Consider the following 23,711-nt stretch of genomic DNA (forward strand, 5'->3'; position numbering starts at 1 on the left):
CAAATTGGGGGTGGGAGTAGTGCAGTACGGGGCACAGTACTTTTTGTTGGGATGGTGTACCAGCGAGGAGTTGGAATAGGCTGTTACTTTATATATTTTTTGAGCTTATATCGGCATGACTGTGAATCTAAGTAGTCGGGGACAGCGTCCATCATAGAAGTTGTGGCTGCGAAGCATTCAGCTATTACTACATGTACTTGGTGCTAACTGATATCGTGGGCTGCTAGGGTTAGACCCTCCACTAGTCTAGCGCCTGCCCCTGGCCTTCAAGTATAAGTTCCCGCGCTTGTAGAACATCGGCAGGTGGTCAAGTGGGTAAAACACTCTGGCCGCTCGTCATACACCGAGTATTTGATCCCTAGGACCTGGGTTCAAATCGGGGGTGGGAGTAGTGCAGTAAGGGGCACAGTACTTTTTGTTGAAAATATGTAACCAGAAGCAGAATAGCTTGTTGACCTTTTGATGGTGACTCAACTTATGATGACGACGAGTAAACCTTATTTCGGACCTAGACTGATAATAGCCTTCTCGGCAGATACATAGGTTGTCTTTGATGCCTTATTTTATGCTTTTTTTTCCGGCCTTGATTTGATAAGAAGGCTTATTGTATGTAATCCTATAATCTTGGTAAAGATTTAGTAATGATATTATGGGTCTTATATCTTTCGTAGAATTTGTAGGACGCTTTCAGGGCAGTCTCGCTCTCCTTTGTGTCCTTGATTGACCAAATCGTGAAGGGCGTGAATTGGTGGTGTTCTCGCGAGCGGATACCAAAATTATTATCAAGATATTGACAAGGTATATCTTGATCATTGCCTCGTGTCTTCTGGAGGAAGTTGTATATTGAGTACCAAGTACATCGTGCCCCTACTAGGTAGTGATATAATTTATGAGGCAAGCCTTACAGCTCCAGAAAGAATAGGAGCTACACCGAAGCTCAGTAATATCGATTAGATATATGATTATCCAGTCCCAGGAAGGCTCCTCATGTGGTGGTGATGAGAGGCCCCCGACGAGTGATAACCTATGATTGAGTTAAAAACCTGCCGGGGGCTTGATCCAGCGTTTGGAGAGTTCTTTTAACGTTTGGAAGCCATGTCTTTGTTCCGCGCGCCTTGGAAGGGAGACGAAACGATTTAAAGTTGGACGAAATAAGCATACAAATTCCAGATTTCCGTTGAGATGAGTTGAATCATGAAGGTGTGGAGATTGTTCCCTCTAGAGGAAGTTCCTTAACAAGCTAAATAACCTAACAAGTATGATAACTCTCATGGAAGAAAAGACTATCCTAGCAGATAAGACGAGCATCGCCCGTCTCTACCTTCATAAAACGTTTCTCCAAACGTAAGCCCAAATATAGGCCCCGATCCCCAGTTTACCGGTCAGCTAGCAATATTGTGTTTTTCTAGCAAGGGTTGATCCGGACAGCGGAAAATCAGAGGTACAAGATGAAGAGGTGAGCTCGGAGGCTGTTTGGCGAAGTCATGAAAATAACCACCCCTGCCCTGTAGTCCTGCCGAAGTTTTCGATTGTCCAATCTACCAGAATGTCCATATACCAAGAGTCTTTGCGCGTCGGTGAAGATCACCGATAGACCTCACCCATAGTCACTGCTTTACACAGGAGCCACTTTCTCCTCTGTCGCATTAGGAAGTGGGGGGGGGGGGGAATAGCTTCGAAAGAGGACTGGTAGCGGTTCGTTATCAAAAACTATAGTCCTAAGTAATCAGGCAGTGTGGTGCATAAGAGATATCGAGGTGAAGAGGGGAGAGAGCATCAATCGACCTCCATCTCGAGAAGAATCCCCGCCGACTGCCTTGGCCAACCTCGTTGATGGTCCTGGAAGACTTGGCCGTAGCTGAGGAAGGCTCTGAAATTTCTACTAATGACTAATATGAGAAATGATACCACAGGCAGAAAGCGGGGTACTTACTTACCTTAACCAACTTACCTATTCTCCGACCATAACTCTCTAGATGAAACATCTGCCTGCCGCAAGAGATCTGATTGCCGCAAGATCTTGTGACGACGAGGTTGTAGTGTCGCGTTGTATGGCCCTCTAAAGAGCCAGGAAGAACCACAACCACGTCGATTGGAGTGGCGCAGAGATAGAAATTGGGACTGTATATGGCCTGACGAGGGTCTCAATATCTCATCCACTGGATGACTCGTTGTTATTTTTCATTGCCCGGAAGCCGTACTTGATGCGCACAGCTGGCGCCAAGACACGATAGAACCCTAACCCTCTCGCTGTCATTGTTCAACAACCCTCCAATTATGAGGAGGCACAACCTTTGGCCGGTCAGCATACAGCACCAGAGATCCAAAGAAACTTTCTCTCCAATCCCTCTATGAATATACAGATAAAATCTTTCTTAACCGCAAACCCACCAAAATAGTAAAGGGTTACGGACTACCACCTTCTTTCTCACCAACCACACCAAAAGGCGCCATGACTACATGTAATCCAGTTGATCCTGCTCCACGATGATTGAAAAAGAAGATGACAGGGCCTACAACTCCGAATCGCCAGATACATCCGTATTTAGTGTTTTTCTTCGCTACAACCCTAACCCTACTGGTCTTGATATACTCTTACTGACGTTTAAGTCCGCTGGGATGAGAGACCTTGAGCACGATATGCTAGAGAAGACCTGTTTAGTCATCTGTGGGTTGTTGTGGGTTCTCCAACTCACCCCTAAAAAGCTTGAGCAGCTGGTAAAAGAATTCATCATATCCAAGAAAGAAAAGAAAAAAAAAGCACCAAAAAAGAAAGAGGAGAGAGGGATAAAGTATTCGTGATTAAAAAGATCGTTCCAGAGATTGCTGTACAAATAACCCTAACCCTGGCCCCACTTTGGCGGTGCTAAAATGATAACTGCTTCCGAAAATAAGGAGGGGAGAATAAGTATTCTTTATGTGTTGGTGGAACTGGAGAATGCGGAGGATATGGTTTACAACCTTTCGGTTTGGGTGATAGTTGAAAACATCGTGTACTAGTTGTGGGCATTACAAGTTGGACGCTTGTCAGCTTCGTGGGTGATCGCAATGGGAACGGGTTTCCTTCGTCCGCAATGCCATAGATTCCTCTACTACCGCTCAGATGAGACCTGACGTTTTTTTTTTCCTGCACGCATACACCTTGGTATTGAAGCCGAGCCGATTGTCTTTGAGCCGAGCGCCCTATAATATGGGAAACTTCAACGGACCGGACTCAAGTCGAGTTATATCACAATGAACTTAGGATGCGTCTAGGCTGATCTCGATACGGTGCCCATTAATTGAGGCTGTGGGGTTTTCACATTTTTACAGGATCGCTAACACTCGGCAGTATCGTAGACTGGCCAGCGGGATCACGAAAGGCGCCTTAGTTGAATATGAGGTCAAGGTGCTATGTTATAAACGACCTCATGCAGCTCCCAAGCAACTTGAAATGGGCCTATATGTATCCTAATCAAACAGACCGAGTTACGAGGAGTAAGTGACCAACCTCCACTTATAATGGTTACTGTAGCTGCCGCACCGTATTCACGCAAAGAGGCTATGGCGGTAGGACTGTGGTTATATTTGCCTGAAGGGGGCGGTCTTACGATACTCGGTGCCCTTGCGCAACACAGGTATTATGCGACAGTAAGAGATCTCGCTCCAACATTGGCTCCAGCTGCCCGGTGTAGTTCCCCTGACTGCAATGCAAGAAACTTGAAGTATGATTATACAAAACATTATACCCCGAGACCAGCTAGGTAGAAGGATAGATGTGATAGTTACCGTGCTGGTATATAGAAAGCTATGTTGAGATGTACCGCAGGTAGTATTGCAGCCCTTGGATCAATAAAAGTGACACGCTTGACAGAAAGGATGGGTAAATTCAATACTCCAACATGAAGAACCTTTAAAGGACTTCCACAAAGGTATCCCCAAAATTATCCCCAAAATCAACACTCTCTAGAGCCATTCCATCACAACCTTTCTTCCTCTTTATCTTTAGAAACGCGCTTGAACTTTGCGAGGTACTTTTAATACCACAGTCAGCAACTATAACCTGCGATTGTGTATAGATTGGATGCTTACATCATTGGTGACCATGTTCCACAGCCCTTCATGTTGAGAGTAACGTTTTGTATCTACCAGGCCCATTCCAGGTTCAAGAGGGGTGGCGCGAAGCGGTGTAACAATTCGAGGGCCTGAAAAACGGCTTGGCCCAGCGTCCAAATCCCTCCAGCGAGACCTGTCAATAGTAGATAAAGAGGGGCTCTCAGCCTGTTCTTTGCTCCACAACGTTCGTCTTGCATCGTCGCTATCCATAGATCCCTCTGAAGACACTAAACTTTCATCCCGAGAGGCTCTATTCCACGGGTTGAGGCCCGAACTCTGCACGATTCCATTGGGGTGGATTGGTGCTATTGGAAGTTGATACCGCGGAAACACGATATCAGGATACAAAATGTTTGCCTCGGGGTCCGATGATTCGTCTGGGCTTTGTTGAACATCCTTGAGAGTAGCTTGGGTTGATTCTCCCCTCTTGACCTCCACCAAATCCTTTTGTACCGTATCCTTGAAGACATTCTTCTCAGAGACACCTGCTTTGTCCAGTGGCGAATCACCCGCGCTACCAAGATGAGGAATATGCTCAACATTGACCTTGTCATCAATAGAACCATCTGATGTAACGATAGATTGAAGACCCGGCTCTCCAGAAGAGGGGTCATCGGGGTTACTAGCAACGCATTGCTCTTCTCCCCGATGTTCAATGCCTTGTTCGCCAAGGCCAGTAACTACAGGAACCTTCTCTGAATCATTACCCTCAGAAGACAATTTGCCATCCACCGCACCATTGATCATCGGTACAAGTTCTTTTGTGCTCAGCGGTTTACAACCATAAGGCGCATTTTCGACATCGTCTGTCGTCTCTTGCTGGTGCGGTTCAATCTCTACGGGTCCGTTTACCTGTTTCTCAAGATTTTTACCGCTTGATAAAGAGCCTGGAACACTCGGTTCAGATTCGGGCAACTTGCTTTCCACTTCCTGGAGCATTCCCAAACCCGCGTTTCCAGGTTTCATGGATTTTTCTGGCTCTTCCTCTAAAGCTTGGACGGATAGTGAACTATGTCTTTCAGCCTCTACGGGATTGCCAGCTTCTGGATTTTCTAGAGTAGTCTCTATCAAGGCAGGAGCCGGGGGACTCATTAGCGACAATGCCCCAATTCCTCCTTTTACCCTCTCGTTGTGTTCAAAGTCTTCGCTGATTGAAGGAAACGGGTTATCATCATCATCAATTACCACAATTGATGTGGTCGCCCTTGAAGACCCGCTTCTCGAAGCATTGGTATCTAAACTGGCTTTGGCGATCCTCAAGCGCTCTTCTTTCTCTGGTTCGCCAGTTGACGCGCTTTGCACAGAGCCATTAGACGAGTCCTCCGAGTCACGGGTATTGGCGAAGAAGGTTTTGAGGTTCTTTCGACAGTTCCTAAGACCTGATCTCTTGGAGCCCATGGGGCCCCGGAAATCAGGGATGCTTTTAAGTTTCTCAGTCATCCACGCCGGGACCGATACATTCATTTCTGCTTCGAATGTGTCTGTTGGGCTACTATCCACCCTCTGCTTTTTTGTGAGCTTTGCCGGCGGAGACTCCCTAAAGAGGCCTCTTTTGCGTGGTTTAACCACTGGCTTTGTGTTGCAGGTTTCCAGCAAGTCCGGAGTGTTGTCTCTAGCCCCAAGGTTGTTGTTGCTGATCGTGGCTAACGCATCAAGACCCTCCTGGCTTTCAAATACCGGAATATTACCAAGACTAATGGTTGAGGGTTTCTCCATAGCCTGACGCGTCTTCCTGGGCGTCAAGGACGCTTTGGGGCTCACGACCGGCGCGGGGCTAGGGGTCTGTTGTATATTATGATTGCACCTTATCTTTTTCGATAACAATTGCACGGGTCAGGGGAAGTGCTTGAAATTACAGTTGAGAGGTTTACGTACTTTTTTTTGCCTGCAAGGCTGGCACGGATCTTTATTTCTGATCACCATTTCTGCTTTTATTCCCAACTGCAATTATCCTTCCGTTCTTTGTTGATCAAGTGACGTCACGTTGGGTCGAGAGATCAGTTAGGAGGTTCCGTTGGTATCGATAGTCCTTCGCGCAACAACAGACAACAAGGGTCGCTGCGGGATGGGAAGGCTTGACGAAGAAATTGTGATGGGAGAGAGCGTCGTGGGTGGATATTAAACGGGATGTGAGTAAGGTGTGGTGTTGCTTGGAAAATCACCGATGATAATCTTCGTTGCAGCAGCCCATGCCGCCCCAACCTTAATTGGGGCTTAGGGTTACTACTTTTTGCGCGCCACTGCACCTACACGTACCGCCGTGTCCCGATAGAACTCAGGCCCTAGGGAGAAAAAACATTTCCAAGCCTCTAAAACTACGTACCATCTCCTATTTCAGATATTTCCCACCTTTCCTTTCCTGCCTGATAACAAAAACCCCTCCGCCAAGTTCCTCACGTAATGGGCACAACGTGCGCCATTTATAACAGGGTGACCTCCTCGCTCCGAATGACCCGCTGCCAATCTGATGAGATCTGATCGGGGAACATATTTTGCTGACTGGCCTTTTTCTGCAGGGGGTCCACATGTGCCACATCCCCCCCCTGCTGTTAGGGTTTAGGGTTCAGCGATCCTAGATATATCACTCTGTCGACCGCTGGAAATCACAATTTACACTTCCATCTCAAATTGGTACCCCGACCTGTCAGAGGCGCTCTCCTATGCTTTAAAAGTAATCCGGGTGCTTCCTAGCTCGGACCGAGCTTCTATCGGCTGTACCGGTGGAATCAAGGCCATGGAGGTCTTACGGATCGAGGAGCACACACGCACAGCGCTTCAAATTCGCTCGAAAGTTTCTCCTAGCGCCTTTAAACTACTATTTTTGCTGCTGAGCGGACATCAGTCAACTTATCATATTGTTAGTTCGTCATTGTTTGTATTTAATCCCCCAGGCACTCTGCCATACCATCTTGTCCCATTTTCAACTCTTATGACTCTTCAGTGCCTTGCGCTTCATGAGAATCAACGATTTTTATCGTGAATATAGACTCATAGCCTCCTTAGAGAGCATTAGTCGCTAGATTAGGCGGTCCGAACAGGCTCTCAGAGTCCTCCAAATAACTTTCATCCACAGGATACCTAATGCAGGTATCGTTGCATGTTATTCAGATGCGGCTCACTCAGAAGTCTTCCTAAACGAACCGTTGACACAGGGACGTGCTTATTATATCAGCGATATGTCATGGCCCGAGTTACTCTAGAGAAAGAACTATCATACCCAACGGCTGGAAGAAGAATTGCTTATGGTGTGATCTATCAGGCTCCTATGCGTTCAGTAGAACGTTTGGAGCCAGGAATGGTTACTTTGCCAGGCTCCGGAGATAACCTTTATGTTCTCTTCACAGTCATTCCTCAGTAGACCGCCCCCGGCTCACTCAGGAATGCCCTGAAATAACCCTATCCCTAGGCAGACCGTCATCCATAGCGTACGTTAGGATCTTTACCCACCTCGATAATAAGGGCGCACAGGATAATAATCATAGTACAAAGTATGTGCTTACGAGAGAAACTTCTTTCCAATTTTGAACAACCGGTGTAAAGATCATTACAATAGCACCGTGGGGCAGCCCTTCACACTGATATTACCAGATATATTCCAAGCTCAATTGTTTGTTTGCGCAGAATAGGTATTAGGATGGTCATGCTTAGCGAATAGAGACTAAGTTCCCACTATGTTGAAGAAACCCGCTCGGTTGATGCTTGTCTCCTGCATGATTAGTGTGTAAATAAGCAAAAACACATTTTGCATAGCAACAGTACAAAAACCTACAGCTCCGAGTATAGTTCTTGGTGGACTTCCAAGGAATCCTTGTGTCTGTCTTGAGAGTACTTCAACATGCACACATTTATTATAGCTTCCTCTAGGAACAAGAAATATGGCGGTCGCCTTCGATCATCTTAGCTGATTACAAGTGTCCCTGTTACGGCTCATTCACGAGGCCGGTTTATTCACGAAGTTTCGGGAGTGAACCAGTTCACCCAGGAGGTGAGATATATATCGGAACTTATCAACTGAGTCAGGAATAATTCGGTCCATTCACAAAGTCAGCGGTAAAGTGCCAGCAAAAAGAAAACCCGAATTTATTTGACCCTAAGCCTCTGCCCATTGTCGCTTACCACCTCATGTTCATTCATGCTTCCAGGCACTCATACATGGTATTGCAGCGCTCATCCAGTCCCTGGAGGTCTTTCTTTCCTTTGTTCTCAGGGACAATACGTTGAGAAGGGAGATCAGATCTAAGAACCCAATATGATCATCCGTAATAATCAATACCTCCTGGCTGAACTAGTTCACTCACGAGACTTCGCGAGTGAACTGCCTTCGTGAATGAGCCGTAACATCCCTAATCCTAAGTGCACTTAAAACTTCATTTACCTGAGCCTCTATTTGTTATCGCACCCTTGTTGAGCGTTTTGGGAGTATTGGTTCACAATTTGTCACTCGCCTGTCTTAATGAGCAAGAGAAGTCGATTGACCGACCGAATGACTCCAGATCAAAGCGGGGTAGTACTGGACTTTACCCCCTCTTGAGCGGCGTCGTAGGGGATACCGAGTCTGTATATCGCTGTGGAAAAAGGAGTGTGTAGTCCTGTTAAAATAGACGGGTTAAGAAATTAGAACTACCAGCCGATATATTGACTGCGCCTGATGATTTTAGAAAGAACCCACTGTCGTGAGATGTACAGTGCTTAGATGTACTTTAGCTAATCCCAGAATATCCCTAGACTAGCAGTAAATGAAGTACCTCCCCGATAAATCACAATGGTGGCAACCTTCCCACGCTAGTACGCTGCTTTTATATTGCTCGCCCGTCGGCCCTTTGATTTTTTGATGGCATAAACCGACTTGGGACATTTCAATTATCGCTATATTGAATAAATGTCTCATTAAAATGTCATAAAAAATAAGGAAAGATAAAGTGTGAATAAAGTGCGGATATTGAAGTAAGTTGTAACCTACATGTAAGTGGGTGGGAGGTGATACAACATGCACAAGCATACGTAGCCTACTAAGAACATGTATCTTGCTTTCCTGTTTCTTTCATTAAATTAGCACAGTTTCTTCTCCTTCTTCTTTTCTTGTACTTATACAACACACTGAATTTCGTTTTCCTTCATCACCAACGACAATAACCACGGCATAAGAAGGAACAAACATTTTTCAAAGCCCGTATGTCGCAGACGGTAGAATTGGAATCGAACTATGTTACACACTTGCTCCTCATCAAGCCATAGCACGCAAAAGAGACGCTACTCCTTTCTGTTTCCTCAAGCCCGAAGGTTAATTTTCACCGGCTCCATCACACCATTCAACTCCTCCGTAAACTCTTCAATCTTCCTATCCAGCTCATTCCCCATCCACAGGAATCCTACACCCCTCATCTCCGCCCTCGCCGCCAATCTATCCCTTGCGCTAATTGCCTTTCCAACATCATCAAACTCGATCGCAAAGTCCTTGTCTACGGGCCCCTCTCTGATGCGAATCACATGGCAGAATCGTGGATGGCCGGTCTCGGCAATCCGCCACGCACGCCCATAAGGAACATTGATTGGCACCTTATTCAGCCTGAGGATGCGCGTGGCGCCATTGACAATTACGGCCTCAGCGATCTCGGGGCGCATGGGACGCACAGAATTGTTCATGAGCGTGTCCTTGACCTCCCAGTTGTAGGGATGGCTCGGATGGTAGCTCATGTAGTCACGATACACCTTCGCCGTGGCCTCGTCGAGGAAGTTGATAAACGCATACTTCCCCAACTCGTTCCAGTAGACGGACTCGACTCTCGCGGGGGTGACGCTGCTCATAAACTCATCGATATTTGCAAGATCACGCTTGAGGCGGAGAAAGACGGTGCGCGGGCTGGCAGACGAGGAGCTAAGGAGGTGGAGGACGGCAGCGGATTGAATGTGCTGGCAGCCGGTGGGGAGGATGGCGCCAGAGGTAGGGGGTGGGGGTGTGTGGGGGCGGTAGGCGAGCTCTTCGAGCTGGGCTATGCTACTCTTGGTGACGAGTTCGAGGTCGTCGATGGTGTTGTCGAGCAGGAAGGGTTCCCAGATGATCATGTCACGGAGCTTGTTCATGAATTTGCTCATCTGTGGGGGGTGTTAGTGGGGCAAGAAGAAGGTGGAGGAAGGTGTGGGTTACGGCTTCTTCCTGACGGATGCTTTCATCCTGTTCAGCTTTGAGAAGAGCATCATGGTCAATGGCGGACTCGAAGGCTCCGCCAGTATTACGTTCGTCATAGACAGCAGCTTCGCCGTCATCCTCGTACATGTAGTCGTCCATGTTTGTGTTGTGTGGTATGACAATGGGTAACAGGCTTTTGTGGGGGTTACCTAGGAGCTGGTGGTAGGGAGACGTGGAGTTGGTGTTGCAGGTGGAGGTGATAAACAGTGGGCTTCTAGAATCATGGAGTGTCACTCGGAAAACCTTGGAGCGAGGGTTGGGTAGATGTGGTGGAGGAAGCACTATGGTAACTTCAGTTTTGAGAGGGGCATATTACAGAGGTCAGTTTCTTCTTCTTCTCTTCTCTTCTTCTCTACTAACATTTGGAATCACAGGACGTCGATGAGGATGATATTTTGCCACGGGTGTTGAGCGCAGGGCCCAAAACACTGCTTCTGTCTCCCGGACAACCACACACAGAGCCCAAACCACACCGCCAAGAGTACTGATGACAATGAAAATCTTAAAATGAGGACTTTCTAAGCCCTTTTAATTAATCAATTGATTCGATTTGTTTCTCGGGGACATTAAATAAAACAATGTTTTCAATTCACGTACACGCCCATTAGATTCGTTCCCTTAATTCTCGCGAATTTGTGGGCCCAGCAGCTACGGTCATATCTTTTACGCCCAGAATACTATTCTTCAGAAGCTAGGAGTCGAAAATGGAGGTTGCCGAGCTAAACCAGAAGATTGGTGATGTAAACATAAACCTCACAACGGAATTGATGGGGTAATAAACCATACATATCATTGGGGATGGCGTAATCTCTACCATCAAGTCGTTTCGGAGCAAAATATACCGATAATTAAGATAGATGTAATGAAGCAGCACAGCTTGAGCACTGCCTCGTCATCAAAGGAAAGACCTGCTTAGCGCCGGAGGATTGATTCATCCGGGGGAGTCTACACTCCTTCCAGCTGTTCTCTTTTGTTTTTTGGGGACCTTCCTAGTTCTTTTTCATACCAGTAATCACACGAACGAAGGCATGAAAGTCCACTCGGTTCCATCATTTAACATGCACCAGTTGATTGATTGCTTCATTTATTCAACGTGTAATGGTTTAAAATATTGCGTGATTGAATTATCAACTAGCAGTACAGCCCCGGCCCGGAGGTACATTAGTGGGACATTATATGGGTATAAAACGATTTAATAGGTACCACTGCGAGCCCTGACTACATGTGCTTGATCTAAACCCTAATCGAAATTCCAGGAACTACCACTGCGGTATCCAAACAATAAATAATATCGTCCTTATCCCTCCATCTAGCTCATCTCAACAAAAAGTACTGTGCCCCGTACTGCACTACTCCCACCCCCGATTTGAACCCAGGTCCTAGGGATCAAATACTCGGTGTATGACGAGCAGTCAGAGTGTATTATCCACTTGACCACTCGCCGATGACTTACAAGCGCGGGAACTTATACTTGAGCTGGGGGATGGCTAGTGCAGAGAATAGCGTGTAGCACTAGCTAGCCCAGCAGTACGTATTAGTCCAGTCGATTCTCCGTAGAAAGGTATATTCAGGGCTGGAGACTAGCGCCATTATAAGTACATGTAGCGTACCTCCCCGGCCTAGGCCTGGGTCAACAGCAAATCAGAACCAAGAGGTCGTACCTTTATAAAGCGATATTCTTAGAGATTTAATTGCGATATACGACTTAGTATCAACCGATGGCTTCTTAGGGCCCACAGTTAGACCCAATACTCTTAGTTTGCACGGGTGCAGTCCTACCGGAGCCCAAAGCGTTTCCAAGTGGTTGGGAAGCTCCTCCGGAAGATATAAACGAGATCTATCCGGGAATTAAGAGATCTAGAAGTGTTGTGAAGCCTATCATGGGGTCACCAGGTGTGAATTTTATTATGTCGTGGACATGTGAGTGATGAGCTCTAATCTTTGATTATAGGAAAGGATATATGGGATCTAACCCTGCCCTGAAGAACCCCTGCCCGATGTGGTACACGGGTTTATATCAATGAATTTATAGGAGTATGAACCGTCTCGTTACTGAGTAACCCAAGAAAGGTGTTTTGACGACACCATTGACTAGGATCAAGTGCGCCGGAAAGACTTATCCAATAAGGGCTCTACCTCTATATGTCTGGAGTCCCTCAGCTTATTGGCATCTCCCAGCTCATGAGACGAAAATTCACTAAATGTGCTGTGAAAACCGAAATTAAACTATGCCATAAATTAACCTCTGGAGCCTAGTGACTAATTATAATAATTATTCAAGACGAGTGATATATTTATCAACACCACTCACTCGGAATAATGGCTATACAGAGCCTTCTAAACAAACTCAACACACTCAGATAAGCCCCGGCTATACTCCGGTATGTATTCAGGTCTTCCAATCCAGATTTTGCATGTCACAAGGGAATAGTATATGGTTCGGCCTAGGCTCGTCGATCCCCAATCCGTCTGCTTCCATGGTTCCAGCGGACGGGCTGGTTCTATATCTTTCCAGCTTGGGTGAGATCCTTTTGTATGGGGTATTAGCTGTCAGGGTGGCTTTCGGGAAAAACCATGTCGGCCTGAAATGTGATGTAGGTGCCCGACTTGAGATATAAAGGCGGACAATGTGATATAAAGGCCCGACTTGTGATACAGAAGGCCGAACTGAGCCCCGACACTTGTCGGAGAGATAATGTTACAGACCTACTGGCAAGCAGCTTACTGCTGGTAGGGGACTGGTACGAGATAAGTACATGTTGGTACGGGACTAGTCTGCGTGTGAGTTTAAGATCTTCCCTAGCAGGCAGCCCTTGAAGTTCTGTTAGCGGTATATGCCTCCGGTTTAGGAAACTTATGACGACAGCGAATACCGGGTTCGAATCCCGCTTAGTAATTCCACTTTCCAACAGAACACTTTTTTTTTCTTCTTTACCTCAGCTCTATTGTTGAGATGAGAAGCTCTCTGATCCAACTATCGATGCCCCCTATCCACGGACGACAGGCACGGCTTAGTCTCAAAACCATCCCCTACTTAGCAGCAAGATGCTTGCCAGTAGAGTCCACTTCACGAGGAGAACTACCGGAAGTGCCAAGAAGTAGTCTACTACCACAATCTAGTCTCTTTATGAGCGATAATGGGGGGTGTTTTCCGTCATTCAAATGAGCAATGGCATATTCAGGGTCCGTATATATATTCGAATTCTGTTACCGGTGAGTGGTCACTGTGTGTGACTGGCCGGAATAAACATGATTTAGGCCGAGGATAACCCTCTCTATGACTGAGCCTGACGTTATTACGGTCGTTAATTATAGGTGACGAGTTCGTTTCCCAGAGCATTGAACATAAGAAAATGGGGAGAAAACGGTGAAGTAGGATAATGCCTGAACAAATCTTATGATTGGGAAGAACTTAGGTTATTTCGTGTGGTGCAACTGTGGCATCAGCAATATACTCTCCACCACCCTTTTTGTTAGATACTGATCCAACTCCTACGTACGATGGGTGCATGGTTGGCATGCTGCTGTGCTCTCCAAGTACAAGTTAGTTGAAGCGGTAGACGAACGGGAGGGTGATGAATTGAGGGATTTAGAGAGGTACATGCATGTATATAATACATAATATACCCAAGCAAGCGATATTTCCAGCGCTGAAGCAAGCTAGCTGGCTCTGATTCCGGGCCGGCACTCATCGGACGTTACCAACCTATCTCACTGTAACACCGAGCGTATGGAGTTTATAAGTATATGCACATGTAGTAAACACGTAACTCACACCTCCCTTGGATGTCTTGTTCCTGATATAATTTTACACGCAAATTTACATTGAGAATCATGTAATATCACTCGTTTCATTGCTCCCTGTCTTTTTCTTTCATTATGCGAGACACCAAGCAGCCTTCCGTATCCAATTATGATTCATCCAAAATACCCCAATGCATAAGAGATAAGGGACTCGGTTTTTCAATTAATAGAACACTCATTCGCAGCAAACGCCTCTTTCTCCAACACCTGTCGTTCTGTATTAAGAATTACAACCACCTATACCACTTCGATACCGCATTCGTAGCCTTAACTTCCAACTACTTTAAGTGTAACTAATCACATACCTCGCAGTCCTTCAACACTACGCTTCGCCATTCAGCACCATTATTCACTAAATTGTTTTCATTTATCAACGATGAGAAGGAGCGAGATAACCAGCTTGAGAGAGGCTTTAGCTGAGTCGCATAGTAATCTACTCTTCGTCGAGACGGTAAGTATACCTCCGTGTACATTCGAACAACTAGAACTTACCACCACTCCCTCACAGCCAGAGACCTCACCGGATAAGCCATCAGCAGTGACTGCAGCTGGTACCACCGATAGTAACACACTGGGGTCCACGTTCACAGCACCCCCCACACCTACGTTATATGGCTACTCCAGACTTGAATCGTCCGAATCAGACACTAGTAGCTCAGCTGAAGTACCTCCTACCGATGGTCATACGTCCCCCGCGACCGCGGAAGATCCCCATGAGATCTTTACTTCACCTAGGCGACTCGACCTCACAATTGGCGTTGAGCTAGAAGCGATCATCGATAACCTAACAGTCGAAGATTGTTTGGAAGTACATAGGATTGTTGCAGATGTCTTATATCCGCTGGCCGAGGAATTAGGAACAAGTGTCTCATATCAGTACGGCCTAAAACTACCAGATATTCCATTTCCCAACACGCTCTTTCAGGTTATTGATGACTTGAGCATCGAGACAGATATAAAACAAGATTCTAATGGTGCTGAGACTTCTACTCCTATTTGGGAACCATCAAACTCTGCAGGGGTCGAAGTCATCACTCCGATAATGAGAAATGACGAGTGGACCTTTATCGTCCCGGACATGATGGCACTTCTTAAAAGGTCTTTCGACATATCTTTTAATCGCACTACAGCTCTTCATGTTCACGTTGGAATCGGACGGCCCTACACCTTGAGAGATCTTAAACGCGTCGCAAAGGCAGTTATACTTTTCGAGGATGCCATGAATACACTGCATCCACTATACAGAAACTCGCATTACACGCTAATCGGTTCTCATATTCTTCCCTGCCGCAAGGGCGGGCATCTGAACGGACTTAGTGACTACGATATGATGATGGTAATTGAGAAGACAACATCGAGCGCCGAGCTTATCCATACGATCAACCCGATTCCCAATTTCATGCTCAACGCCAACCATACACCCTTTTCACACTGGAAGGGCTATCGCTACAGTTTTACGAGTATCCCTACCTTGGATACAATTGAGTTTCGGCAGGCAGCGGGGACTCTCAACGGGGAAATGGCGGTCAACTGGATCAAGAGGGTCGCAAAGTTTGTGATCAGTGCTGTATCAACATCGGATGAGATGCTGGAAAATTGGGCCAAAGAAGGCATTGGTAGAACTACTGATGCTTTTATTCTTGAAGCTTTCGGAGCGCCTATACCAGTGGATGTGTTTTCCAAAGAGCTGGAGGAGGCGGAGAAGACGGTGGAGAATCTCCACATCTAGCTAGATCATTGTGGGAGAGAGTTTCAACTTGTCGCTTTGTGTTAGAGTTTTTTCTTTCGTTCTGTTTTCTTTCCGGTTATACTGTGCTTCTATAGGAGCGAGGGGGGTCCTCAACATGCAATCCCGCTTGTCGATGTACGACCCGGGGGGGTGGGGGGGGGGATTGAGGGGTGTGGCAAGCAATCATCTAGTTCTTTAACTTAGAGAATAGGAAGAGAATCAATTCACGATTACAAGATCTCAATCGTTTGAAGAATACATTTCCCATTAACTTCATCCTGCCTGGCTGTCATACAACTACAATGAGCAAATTCAGAGGGAAAGAGTGTGTGAGAGTAGCTAAATCACAGGCCAATGAATACTGTATACGTATCTACGCCGGCCACTCGACTTTGTAGGTAATTGTAGCCCTCTATACCAGCACTTGAGGCCACACGCACAAGATTCGGATATTCTTATTCTTAAAAGAGAACACCATACCCCAAGCTTTTTGGCCGTGATGTATTAACACCCAATACCCTCTCCCCTCCCCGTCTACCAAGCTCTGGCTCCGCCACAAAGGTTCCCTCACGTCCGTACTTCCATCCACGGCCCCATTAAGACCAAAGCTACAACTCAGGAGTATTCAAAACAATGATACCGTACTCCGGCTCCTGTTTCTAGCTCCCTTACCGTCATACGTCAGTGAAGCTAATAGATATATGTTAAGTTCTTTGTATAATGGGTTCCCGGAGAGTGTGTCTTCAGAGTAGCTGGACTAGTGCGGCCGGCGGATATCTTCAACCCTGGCTCACCTAGTTTCTGGTATATTCTTCTGGGAGGATAGTGTGCTGCTGCTGGTGATTGCAGCTTTGAGTGGCCCATGTACGCGATGCTGCTTGTCATTGTGATTGTAAGCTTAAGGCTGTGAGTTTGCGGATGGATGGGGATTGTCTCGTCATCTGTCTGGGGGGGTTAGCGGAGAGTGGTGATAAAGAGAAGTTGGGATCTTCGTGGGGTTGCAGTTGGCGCTAATCTGTTTTTGCGGGTGAGGATCATGAGCTGTCACTCGGTTTAAACACCAACGAGGTTTTGCATCTACGTACTTGATTGATGGGTTCACAAGTCTAAAAAGTGAAAACAGGATAAACGGCCAAAGAGGAATATTCAGAATGAATATACAGCGCGGGGAATTGGGGGTTTGGTACGCGATGTCTTACAATATAACAGTTTTCATAGTACCGGGCAAATTAATGACTTTAAAGTGACTTGTATTCTATATTGACAAGATAGAAAGAACGGAGCCTCGTTAAAACCCCAGTGGGAAAAGAGCGAACCGACTTCTAGAGATATACAAAGCCACAACAAATACATTTCAGGAACCCCATCCAATAAAGATGGGTGATCTATAAGACGTGATAATGGTATGAGGGGGGAAATAAAAATATAAAAGAAATATAAAAAAGGAACCCCATGTATCATAGATGGGTGATCCACAAGACGTGATAATGGTATGAGGGGGGAAATAAAAATGTAGTAGAAATGTCAAGTAAAGGAAAAAAGTAAGAAACACAAAAGAAATAAAGTAGGAAAGAAAAAAAAACGAGAAGACATGAAGACAACAGGAACCTCATTAAAAAACCCAGTGGGAAAAAGAGTGTTCCTTACAAATGAAAAAGAAAATGATTGATATAAAAGAAAATAAGAAAAAAGATAGCTCAATCCCTTTAAGTACAACACACAAAAGATCGTCAGAAACGAGGTAGTAAATTTAAATGACGGAGATGAAAGAACACTTACTTCATAAAAGGTAAACCTCCCATAAAGGAAAGCTAGAATATAAAAACAAAGCTTTTTCTGTGAGGGCCCTCACCACCGCCGCCCCCAAGGAAAGAAGAGAAGAAAAAGGAAGAGAGATGGCGCGAAAACGGTTTTGACCGCTGCGGAGGGAGAGGAGGGTAACGTTATGACACGCTGGCGAAGTGATCCGAAAGGCCACATTGTTTACTAGTGTACGTGTTCAAACATCTATTTTTGGAGTCCTTTGCAATTGAGGACACATGCTTCATGATGTGGACCCGAGCTCGAGTTTATGTGTCTTCCGCGAGCAAGAAAACAAGCCAAATATTACGAGCTTCTATGGTAGCAATTGACCTTTTTCTTCATTCCTGTATTCATGAAATAAAGGCCATATATTAGAATTATTGTTGTTGATATTCCTCAGGGTGGCAGGAGATCGTCATCTTAGTTAAGTACATGGTGAAGATAGATTACATGATGTAGGTGCGGAGCCCATCCGGGTCCTGATAAGGATAACATCGCCAAGCTAGTGTATGTACGAGCCCCCCATACAGCTAAGAGTACTAAAGGAATCAATGTGAACATGGGGGTTGGACGTGGCCCAGCGGTATAGAGGTCACACTCTGTACCGAACTCGTGAGCGTTCAACCCCCCTCCGGACCGGACGTAGAAAGACGTAGCAACCGAGGCCTATAGGCGGTGTTGTGAACTTTTGCTCTTTTTTTGTTTTGTAAAATTTTATTGATGTCGAGCGGGGTTTTTTTTTTATTATTATGTATCTACTATGTGTTTGTTTTTATTTAATTCGTTAATTGCACGCAACCCCCTACGGGACGGACGGGGAGGCTGGAGTGGGGGGGTGAATGATTATAGTATCTTTAGGCTTTCAGATTTTCTCTATGTACATATAAGCCCATGCATTTCAGAGAGAGTTGTTTCCATTCGCCGTTAAGCTAGGATACCAGGGTTAGGTTTCCACCTCTTTGGCATCATAACACGTCACTCGGAACACTTATTTCGTTCCACCCCGCAACCTACCGCACCCCTTATACAACCTCTCCCTCGAAGGCCCCGAGTTTTAGCCCAAGGGCCTTCCCCGATGACGAACAGCAGATTCGCGAGCTGACGGTGAAGACGGGTTTCACTATACTACTTGACGATATCGAAACGAAGTAAGCAAGGAAGCACACTGCACACTTACATGACCTAGGCTTTGAGAATTGCTAGGTGGTGGTGAGTTGTTGGGCCTAGTTGTACCGCGCCGTTTTCAAACGCTCTGATGCAACTAGCTAGGCCGGGTGCGGTGGGCTCTCATTTGGAAATCCACACACCGCAGGATTCAAGTCCCGAGGCAGAAGTGCGGTTCTTTTCTCTATGTAGATCTGTCGCCCACGAACTCTCGGGCCGATCTCACAAAGCATCACCCCCAAGCATCATACCACCCCAGCTCCATGGATGTCGGGCGTCTCGAGAATAGTACATTAGAGCTTGGCATTCATAACCAACGGACACCAAGAGCCCAAAGAAGAATCAATGGTGAGGGGACTGTCACTGCAGCGGTTCGGTTTTCATGGTTATGAAGCTTTGATACAAGAGAGACACATGCACTTGGTAAATTCTTGTAGCAACTGCTATCTATGCGTGTAGGTAGTGGTATATGTATTTCAAGACCCCCATTTACGCTCTTGAATCCGGCGGTATATATATACCCCCTTTCTTTTCTTCATTCACCAACACACATCTATCCACATATACACACACACCCACACCCACACCCACAACCAAAACCAAAACCCAACAACCACCAACCACCAACCACCAAACCATGCGCCCCAAAGCAATCTACAAACCCCCCCTCGCCCCCTCCCCGTCCTCCTCCCCCACCCCCTCCCCACGCCCAAAACGCACCCGCCGCCTCCACCGCCGCCGCCCACCCCCCACCATAAACTGGGCCGCCGCCCGCGCACGCCTCTACACCTTCCTCGCGCAGACGCTGGCCGGGCTGGCGCTCGGGTATGGATTCTTCCTGCTGCTGTGCGCGTGGGACCATGTGCGCGGGGGTGTGCCGGACTGGCGGGAGCTGGTGTGTCCGGAGGTGAGGGTGCGGAGGGTGGTGTGTGTTGAGCCGGGGCGGGAGGATCCTGGTGAGGTGGGGAGGGAGTGGGGGAGGCCGGAGAAGGTGGAGAAGGTGGACTGGGGGAGGGTGGGGAGGGTGTTGGGTGGTGATGTGGTGGGGTAGCTAGAGATGAGATGCGGTCAATTGAAATCTGGTGAGAGTGGTCAATTGGAATCTGGATTAGCTGTAGAGGAGAGGTAGAAGTCAACATGTTAGGAATATAAAAGGTTTAAATTATTGTCTACATGACTCGCGAACCCATCAAATTGCCAAACAAGGTACAAAAAAACAAGTTCATACGAAAAGGGGCAAAGGGATGAGGGGGCCTTCAGATAAAAATTATAGCTCTCAATTTTTTTTGATCATTCGCCAACCACAGAGCACCCCACACACAGACCCACCTCCCTCCCCGAAGGAAAGAAAACAGATCCGCGCAAGAGGGCGCCCGGGTTAACGGGTCAGATTTGGCTTTTGATTTTTTGTCATCACCAGGCAAAGTTTTGTGCGTCGCTCGGGCCGCAACCGCACCACACACACACAGCACACACCAATCCCCATACACGAGACGCGACAGAGAGGAAGCCAGAGAGAGAGAAACGCTCTGTGTATCCAATGCCCAAGTCAGCGGCGGAGCCAGTCAAGAAAGAGAAGGGGGGGGGGGGGGGGGCATACCAGCATCAGATTGAAAACTACATCCAACACCCCATCATCAACCATACCTCACCACCAGCCGCGCCACCGTCTCCGCCGCCAGTTCCATAGCCCGGGTCTACTCTCGCAGCCCAAGCCAGGCCCTAACCCGGCGGACCCACTAGTCACGGCCACATCAGCAGTATCGGTCTCCGTAGGTCTGTGGGTCATCATCACATGCCCTCGCGCCCTCTATCTATTTCTTCATCTGCCGCCGTCCCGCACACCCCGTGAGGAATCGAGGAGATGGAGGTGGCGTGGGGAGGGGGCTGCGAGCTCGAGCTAGGCGGATGGACATCGCGACGATGGGGATGCTCTCCGATCTCTGTTCGTGGTCACCCATGTGCGTCGGCTCCGCTCCGGGGAGGGAGCGACGGCGGTAGTGTGCTCTCTTTGTGTCGTCACTGAGATCCCCGTGTCTGGTGGTTGTTAGATATGAAATCAAGGGGGGGAGGGATCGGGGGGGGGGGGTTCTGTGGGGGACGTACCGTGATGTCTGGGGAGGGAAGAGAGGAAGGGAGAGAGACGCGTTGATGTTATATCGCTGCCAAGACCACACCGCACGGACTATCACGCTTTGTGCAACCACTGTGTGTGTGTAACCACTGAACACCTCCGGCTCCATCCATCCTAGCATTTCAATTCTACAACGTCTCTCTCTCTCTACTCCCAGTGGATTTATTCGTTTAGCAAACTAACTGCGGTTGCATGTTTGCGCTCAATTATGGCAGTTCCCACAGCTGCCGGATCACAAACTCAACATCATCGCGGCATGAAGCGGATGCAGGAGCTAGGCACATACAAGAGCTCCACCTACCAAGGGCCGGTCTGGTAAGGGCTCTGACCGGGCTTACGGGATTTGAGCTTTATGCAAACCACCACAGGAGGAGCACTCTAGAGCACACTGGTACTGTCGAGATATGTATGTCTTGCGATATGGGGCCAAGATGCAAACTTTACCTTCTAGGTAGGGAAGTGGCATCTAACCACTCGGGTCAATTCAGTATATCAATGAATGATTGAGTTTGAAAGGCAGCTTTTAAACTTCTTACTCTACTCGTGTAATACTGGAGTTTCTGGGTGGAGGGCTTGCGATTGGCTGACATCCCTCCCGTACTCTACCGTGCAGATATGTAGACACAAAGCAATTCCACGGCTGATATTTGCATCATGTCGGACACCGCCTTTGAATTCAGACCCGGACAGACCAATGCTTCTCCGGGCGAACCAAAAAAAATCCTCACGATATCTGCACATTTCACAACCTTTCCATCACCGCCTCTATTTTCTTCCCCGTCCACACAACATCACATAGGTCCATGCATCAACCGATATATATTCTATTCAAAACATCCCCATATATATATATACTCTAAGCTAAACATTAAGTGACCAACCAGGGCCTATCTAACTCCACAGCCTACTCTACCGCCCACATACCCACACCCTCCTAGCTAAGCAACCCACCTCTTCCCCGCCGCGCCCACCGTCAGCTTCTGTGCCCCCGCCGGGAATGTGCTCTTGTACATGGGCCGCTCCCCGCCGCCCTCGTACCCGCTCACACCAAAGTAATTCGGCGTCTTCCCGCCCGTGATCTTGCCCTTCGTTGTACCGCCCACCGCGCAGTTGAACGTGTTCATGTACTATCACCACCCACCACCAGTCAGCAATGAGCAATCATTCACCCCATCCATCCCGCCACACCCCACCGCTAGACCAACAAAAAAGGGAGGGAAGAACATACCGACTCGTCCGCAGCAAAATCTGGATCCGGGACCCAGTGCCACGCACACACGCAGCTCTCGCACGCTGGCAGGTTCGCGGGCACGGCAAAGTTGTGATTGAACTTGTTGAACGTCGGGCAGTCGTGGGTGACGGAGAAGACCACAAAGTCCTCCGGCTTGGGCGTTCCCCCCGCGTTATACGCAATCGATAATGCGCAGCCGCCGCCGCCGTGGAAATCTATCGCACACACACACACATATCAGCCTACTTCCTTCTTTCCTTCCTTTCTTCTCTTTTTTAAATCAGACTGTGGGGGAGGGGAGTGAAATTGGGGGTGACATACCGGCTTCAGTTTTACACACGCCCGCCGCCTTCCCGGGCTCCCCCGCGGCCTCGCCGCACGTGATAGGGAACGATGGGTTGCTGCCCGGCGTGAAGGTTACAACCTCCTCGGTGTCCTTTTTTGCGCCGTGGTGCGGCCAGCTAGGGCCGAAGGCGGCGTTGAGCGGTTTTTCGAGGTCACCGCCTTGCGTGGCGAGACCCCAGGTCGAGGGCGTGTTGAAGATCATGTGTGCGCGGGCGGCAGGCGCGAGGAGGGAGAGCAGGAGGGCTGCTGCTGCTGCTGGGAGGATGGGTGAGTGCATGGTGTTGTGGGTGGGTGGTGTACTGGGGTGGAAATGATTGGAAAGACGGAAAGTGGATGGATGGATGGATGAAATGAATGAACGTAGGTATCAAAGCAAGCAATGAGTGTAACTATGAGTGGGTATCCTATCAAAGGAACCTCAAAAAGAACGAAAAGAGAAAAAAAGAGAGAGAGAAAAAGAGAGAAGATAGAGAATGAACAAGCTAGCCAGACATAGAACTACTGATGGAGAAAGAAAAAAAGTACTCCAGCAGTGGCCTGATAGTTGGTACTTATACCACCCCACCGATACCTACCCGGGTTGCAGGTAGGTACAATTAACCTTCAATGTTGCTGATCCACTCACCCCCAACCGGTGGGAAATCGATGGTGCTACCGCTATTGCGGTACCGGCCGGTTAGCTACCGAGTATAATGCACTCTGCACTAAGTGCTCTACACAGAGCACATCAACCCACTGACCTCCACCCTCCTCCTGCTCCTCAAATCATTTACCGCCCCTTCTACTGCCTGTACCTACCAATGATTACTCCCCCACCCGCCGCCCATGCCAGGTACCGCATCCTACCGCTCTGTCCTCTACCGGTTTTCTTTTTTTTTCCCCACTGCAGCGGTATCCCAGAACCGTTCTTCTGTGTAGCGCTCAAAAGTGTTTCTTTGCTTGCTTAGCCGCCTAGAAGCTGCTACTGCTGTCTCACCGTGATGGTGACACGAGGTTGTGGAGTTATCATTGGTGAGCTGCACATGGAGCTTGGGAGCTTGGCTGCTTGGCTTGGTGTCTTGGTGTCTTGGCGGGCGGGCGGCAGCGGGTTCTATTCTTGCTCTCTCCATTACTCTACTCTACTTAGGTACATACTGTTTAGTATGGCGATTATGTGGATGTAGGTATATTTACTCAACACGATCTACTGATCCACTTCACGGACCCTATGTATGTAGGT

The 23,711-nt window shown here is 47.7% G+C and overlaps 5 protein-coding genes across 5 annotated transcripts; 1 reads left to right on the forward strand and 4 right to left on the reverse strand.

The window, feature by feature from the left end:
- Positions 1-3,959: 3,959 nt before the first annotated feature.
- LAJ45_08884 (uncharacterized protein) lies at positions 3,960-6,018 on the reverse strand (the record flags this gene model as incomplete). The annotated part of the gene is made up of 3 exons (XM_046118433.1): positions 3,960-4,013; positions 4,072-5,904; positions 5,971-6,018. 3 exons carry the CDS (start codon positions 6,016-6,018, stop codon positions 3,960-3,962), a joined length of 1,935 nt encoding a protein of 644 aa, XP_045968389.1.
- Positions 6,019-9,363: 3,345 nt separating this feature from the next.
- Positions 9,364-10,381, reverse strand: LAJ45_08885 (uncharacterized protein; the record flags this gene model as incomplete). The annotated part of the gene is made up of 2 exons (XM_046118434.1): positions 9,364-10,188; positions 10,241-10,381. The coding sequence occupies 2 exons, from the start codon at positions 10,379-10,381 to the stop codon at positions 9,364-9,366; spliced, it is 966 nt and encodes a 321-aa protein (XP_045968390.1).
- Positions 10,382-14,462: 4,081 nt separating this feature from the next.
- Positions 14,463-15,815, forward strand: LAJ45_08886 (uncharacterized protein; the record flags this gene model as incomplete). Its single annotated transcript, XM_046118435.1, has 1 exon — positions 14,463-15,815. The coding sequence occupies one exon, from the start codon at positions 14,463-14,465 to the stop codon at positions 15,813-15,815; it is 1,353 nt and encodes a 450-aa protein (XP_045968391.1).
- Positions 15,816-20,195: 4,380 nt separating this feature from the next.
- Positions 20,196-21,037, reverse strand: LAJ45_08887 (uncharacterized protein; the record flags this gene model as incomplete). Its single annotated transcript, XM_046118436.1, has 5 exons — positions 20,196-20,311; positions 20,383-20,399; positions 20,519-20,560; positions 20,628-20,819; positions 20,889-21,037. 5 exons carry the CDS (start codon positions 21,035-21,037, stop codon positions 20,196-20,198), a joined length of 516 nt encoding a protein of 171 aa, XP_045968392.1.
- Positions 21,038-21,854: 817 nt separating this feature from the next.
- On the reverse strand, positions 21,855-22,769 carry LAJ45_08888 (uncharacterized protein; the record flags this gene model as incomplete). The annotated part of the gene is made up of 3 exons (XM_046118437.1): positions 21,855-22,043; positions 22,145-22,362; positions 22,469-22,769. The coding sequence occupies 3 exons, from the start codon at positions 22,767-22,769 to the stop codon at positions 21,855-21,857; spliced, it is 708 nt and encodes a 235-aa protein (XP_045968393.1).
- Between the last annotated feature and the right edge of the window lie 942 nt (positions 22,770-23,711).

Source organism: Morchella importuna (genome assembly GCF_003444635.1).
Source record: "Morchella importuna strain M04M26 chromosome Unknown Morimp01GS032, whole genome shotgun sequence".
Classification (NCBI taxonomy): domain Eukaryota; kingdom Fungi; phylum Ascomycota; class Pezizomycetes; order Pezizales; family Morchellaceae; genus Morchella; species Morchella importuna.